Genomic DNA, 4,528 nt, shown 5'->3' on the forward strand with positions numbered 1-4,528 from the left:
GAAGTTTAATCCATACTGCAGACTGTAGTCTTTAATCTTCCTTGCTAAGTGCTTCAAGTCATCTTCATTTTCAGCAGGCAAGGTTGTGTCATCTGTGTATTGCAGGTGGTTAATGAGTCTTCCCCCACTCCTGATGCCACATTCTTCTTCATACAGTCCCGCTTCTCAGATTATTTGCATACAGATTGAATAAGTATGGTGGAAGGGCACAGCCCTGACACTGCTTTCCTGATTTTAAACCATGCAGTACCCCCTTGTTCTGTTCAAACGATAGCTGCCTGGTCTATGTACAGGTTCCTCATGTGCACAATTAAGCGTTCTGGAATTCCCATTCTTCTCAATATTATCTAGAATTTTTTATGATCCACACAGTTGAATACTTTAGCGTAGTCAATAAAACACAGGAAAACGTCTTTCTGGTATTCTTTGCTTTCAGCTAAGATATATCTGACATCAGCAATGATATCTTTCGTTCCATGTCCTCTCCTGAATCCAGTTTGCATTTCTGAATGTCTGCTGTCAATATACTGCTGCAACCATTTTTGAATTATCTTCACCAGGATTTTACTTGCATATGATATTAATAACACTGTTTGATGATTTTTACATTCTTTGTATCACCTTTTTTTGGAATGGGTACAAATATGGATGTCCTCCAGTCAGTTGGCCAGGTCACTGTCTTCCAGAGTTCTTGGCATAGACAAGTAAGTGCCTCCAGCTCAGCATCTGTTTGTTGAAACACTTCAATGGGTAGTCCATAAGTTCCTGGAGCTTTGCTTTTCACCAGTTTCTTCAGTGCAGCTTCAATTCTTCTGTCAGTATCATTGGTTCTTGGTCTTGTGCTACCTCCTGAAATAGATGAACATCAACCAGTTCTTTTTGGTACATTGACTCTATGTATTCCTTCCATCTCATTTTGATGTTTCCTGCATCATTTAATATTTTGTCCATAGAATCTTTCAGTGTTGCAACTTGAGGCTTGAATATTTTTCATTTCTTTCACCTTGAGAAATGCCACATGTGTTCTTCCCTTTTGGTTTTCTAACTCCAGGTCTTCGCACATTTCATATAATAATTGACTTTGTCTTCTAGAGCTGCTCTTTGAAATCTTCCATTCAGCTCTTTTATCTTGTCATTTCTTCCATTTGCTTTAGCTTCTCTCCATTTAAGACCAAGTTTCACATTTTCTTCTGATGTCTGTTTTCTTGCTTTCTGTCTTTTTAATGACCTTTTGCTTTCTTCATGGATGATGTTCTTGATGTAATCCCACAATTCCTCTGGTTTTCATCATTGATGTTCAGTGCCTCAAATCTGTGCTTCACATGTTCTCTAAATTCAGGTGGAATATAATCAAGGTCATATTTTGGTTCTTGTGGGCTTGTTTTAATTGTCTTCACCTTCAACTTGAACTTGCGTATTGCAAAATTCTATCATGCAATCTCCGGCATCATTTCTATCACCAAAGCCATATTTTCCAACTGCCAGTGATTCTTCTTTGTTTTCAACTTTTGCATTCTAGTCACCAGTAATAACACATCTAGACTGCAGAAATGGGTAAAAATCTTTAATTTCCTCATCTTTAGCTTTGGTGTTTGGTGCATAAATTTGAATAATAGTATTAATTGGTTTTTCTTGCAGGTGTATCGGTATTATCCTATCACTGACAGCATTGTACTTCAGGATAAATCTTGAAACATTCCTTGTGACGATGAATACCACACCATTCCTCTTCAATTTGTCGTTCCCAGCATAGTAGATCATATGGTTGTCTGATTCAAAATGGCCCAAACCAGTCCATTTCAGATCACTAATGCCTAGGATATCGATCTTTATGCATTTCATTTAATTCATAACAAATTCCAATTTTCCTGTATTCATACTTTACCTTTGGTGTTCAATTATTAATGGATGTTTGCAGCTGTTTCTTTGCATTTTGAGTCATGCCACATCAGCAGATGGAGGTCCTAAAAACTTTACTCCATCCACGTCATTAAGGTCAACTCTACTTTGAGGAGGCAGCTCTTCTCCAGTTGTATTTTGAGTGCCTTCCAACCTGAGGAGCTCATCTTCTGGTGCAACATAAGACAGTGTTTTAGGGCTATTCATAAGCTTTCAAGTAATGTATCAGATGGTGTTTCACTGCTATTTATACAGTTTTCATTGGCCAATTCTTTAAGAAGTAGATGGCCTCTTCCTTCTTCCAAGTCTGTCGTAGTCTGGAAGTTTCACTGAAATCTGTCCACCATGGGTGACCCTGCTGGTATTTGAAATACCAGAGGCATAGCCTGCAGCCCCACAGCAACATCCAAGCCACCCACAGTACAACAAACTGACAACATGAGTGGTGGCATTTAATTAGGGTACTTTATATTTTTAGGAATAAAAATAAGTACTTGACTTTTATTGAAATTTATGTTTTTCTTCCCCAGGAAATTCATTGTCACCATTAAGTATTGGAAATAATTCACCACCCAAAGATGTAAATGCTGTAAGTTATCTGACTGTGTGTGTGTGTGTGAGTGGTATGTGTATATTTGGTTAAAAGCTTTTGAACATAGTTTTGTACTGATTGCTTTAATAAAAAATTGTTCAATTTGCAGGTATCTGTCAAGGTCAGACTTTCTCATTCTTGATCTAGTACCTTTTTTCAAAAAATTAGACTTTTTCTTTTAAAATAGTTGTTGATTCACTTGCAGTTGTGAGGAAGACTAGAGATCCCTTAGACCCTTTACCTGGTTTCCCCTAATGGTAACATCCTGTGGAACTATGGTACAGTAGCCCAAGGATATTGTCAATGACCCAGTGAAGACACTGAACATTTCCATTCCTACAAAGATCCCTTACTTTGCCTTTTATGGCCACATCCACCTCCTTCCCATCCCTGCTTCCTCTTCAACCCCTGGCAACCACTAGTCAGTTTTATTACTTCAAGAAACTTGCCTTTGGAGACTGGTCTGTTTCACTCAGTGTCGGCTCTAGAGATTAACCTCATTTGGTGCCTGAATCAATATTTCAGTCTTTTTTATGGCTGAGTAGTATTCCACGGTATGAATATACCACAATTTAACTCTTCACCCATTGAAATGCGTCTTGAGTTGTTTCCAGTTCTTGAGTATTACAAATAAAACTGTTAAAAATATTCATGTACAGGTTTTTATGTGAACATAAGTTCTTATTACTGTACAATAAATGTCCAGGTGTTAACTGAGTCACATGGCAGTTCATGCCAATTTTCCAGAGTGACTGTACCATTTTGCATTCCCACCAGTAATTCTGAGTGATCAGTTTCTTTACTCGGAGGGTTGAGATAGCTTTTGTTGCAGCCGGATGCGAGTGGAAGTGTAGGCTTATCATTCTACTTTTGCTGGTAGGGGTGGGACCACAGCATTTTTCTGTAACGTGTGGTTGGAGTAGGGTGGTTATCATCTAAAAGTTTTCTGTTTTGCTAGGCTGTCCCTTCCCTGGTCCTTTGGCTAGAGAGAACAGGCGTTTTGCTGGGGCTTTTATTATGTACACCTTTTTACATTTCCAGGTTTTCCGTGTCCCCAGCACCTAGTCTGGGACAAAAAGAAAACCAAAGGAACTCACTGCCATGTTGTTCTTTGGATCTCAGGATGTCCCTGTTGAATCTGCCTTCTTTTTTCACCCTTCAGAGTTTTCTGATGGTTGTTCTATATACAAGTCCAGGGTTTTTAGTTAAACATAGTGAGAGGAATAGGGAAATGTATGTCTACTTCATCTTCCCAGAAGCAGCAGCTCCAAGCTCAGTAGTATTTCTTTTTTTAAGTAATTTTTAAGTGTTAATATTTGCTGTTCTCTTTCCTTAATAGAAGCCTAGCAATAATGTGCATCCTACAAAGTCAAGAACAGTGCACAAGTTGATTGAGAATTCTTTGTCCATAAACAGTCCGTCGCTCTTCAACTCCTTAGGGCCTCCTCTTCGGTTCACTACCTGCCATTGCTGTGGCCTGTTTGGTAAGTATCTTGCACTCAGAAGTTTGTTGGATGATTCCTGTCCACATCTAAAAATTATTTTTTATTATGAAAATTTTAAACACACAAAGTATAAAGAGGATAGTGTACGCCATACTCTCACTCTCCCAGCTTCCCCACTCCATTGTTATTTTTATAGGTCCTCATTTGAGGTAAAACTTAGCACATATCAGAATGCACAAACTCACACCCCATCAAGATAAACAATATTTGTTCTGTCCCTTTCCTGTCACTATGCTACACCCCACCAGAGGCAACCACTGTTCTCTTTTTTTCACCGTAAATTATTTTTGCCTGTCATAGAATTTCATATAAGTGGTATCATATAGCATGGACACTTCGCTGTAAAGGTTTTTTTTTTTTCATTTAGAAAGATATTTTTGAGATGAATCCATGTAGCATGTATTAGATTTTTATTGTTGAAAGCTATTTTTTTTTTTTTTCCATTGTGATTTGGGTGAAAGTTTACAGAGCAAATTCACTTTCCATACAGCAGTTCACACACATGTTGTCTCATGACATTGACTACAATTTA

The 4,528-nt window shown here is 38.1% G+C and overlaps 1 protein-coding gene across 1 annotated transcript in view; it reads left to right on the forward strand.

Moving 5' to 3' along the window:
- Positions 1 to 4,528, forward strand: part of TDRD1 (tudor domain containing 1) — a 70,190-nt gene that overhangs the window by 22,543 nt on the left and 43,119 nt on the right. Inside the window, exons 5-6 of the mRNA XM_007941612.2 lie at positions 2,430 to 2,488; positions 3,831 to 3,975. Of these exons, the coding sequence (XP_007939803.2) occupies positions 2,430 to 2,488; positions 3,831 to 3,975 (204 nt within the window). The remainder of the gene's footprint in view (positions 1 to 2,429; positions 2,489 to 3,830; positions 3,976 to 4,528) is intronic.

The sequence above is a fragment of the Orycteropus afer genome, unplaced genomic scaffold, assembly GCF_000298275.1.
Source record: "Orycteropus afer afer isolate SDZICR_OR568_19922 unplaced genomic scaffold, OryAfe1.0 scaffold00082, whole genome shotgun sequence".
Taxonomy (NCBI): Eukaryota; Metazoa; Chordata; class Mammalia; order Tubulidentata; family Orycteropodidae; genus Orycteropus; species Orycteropus afer.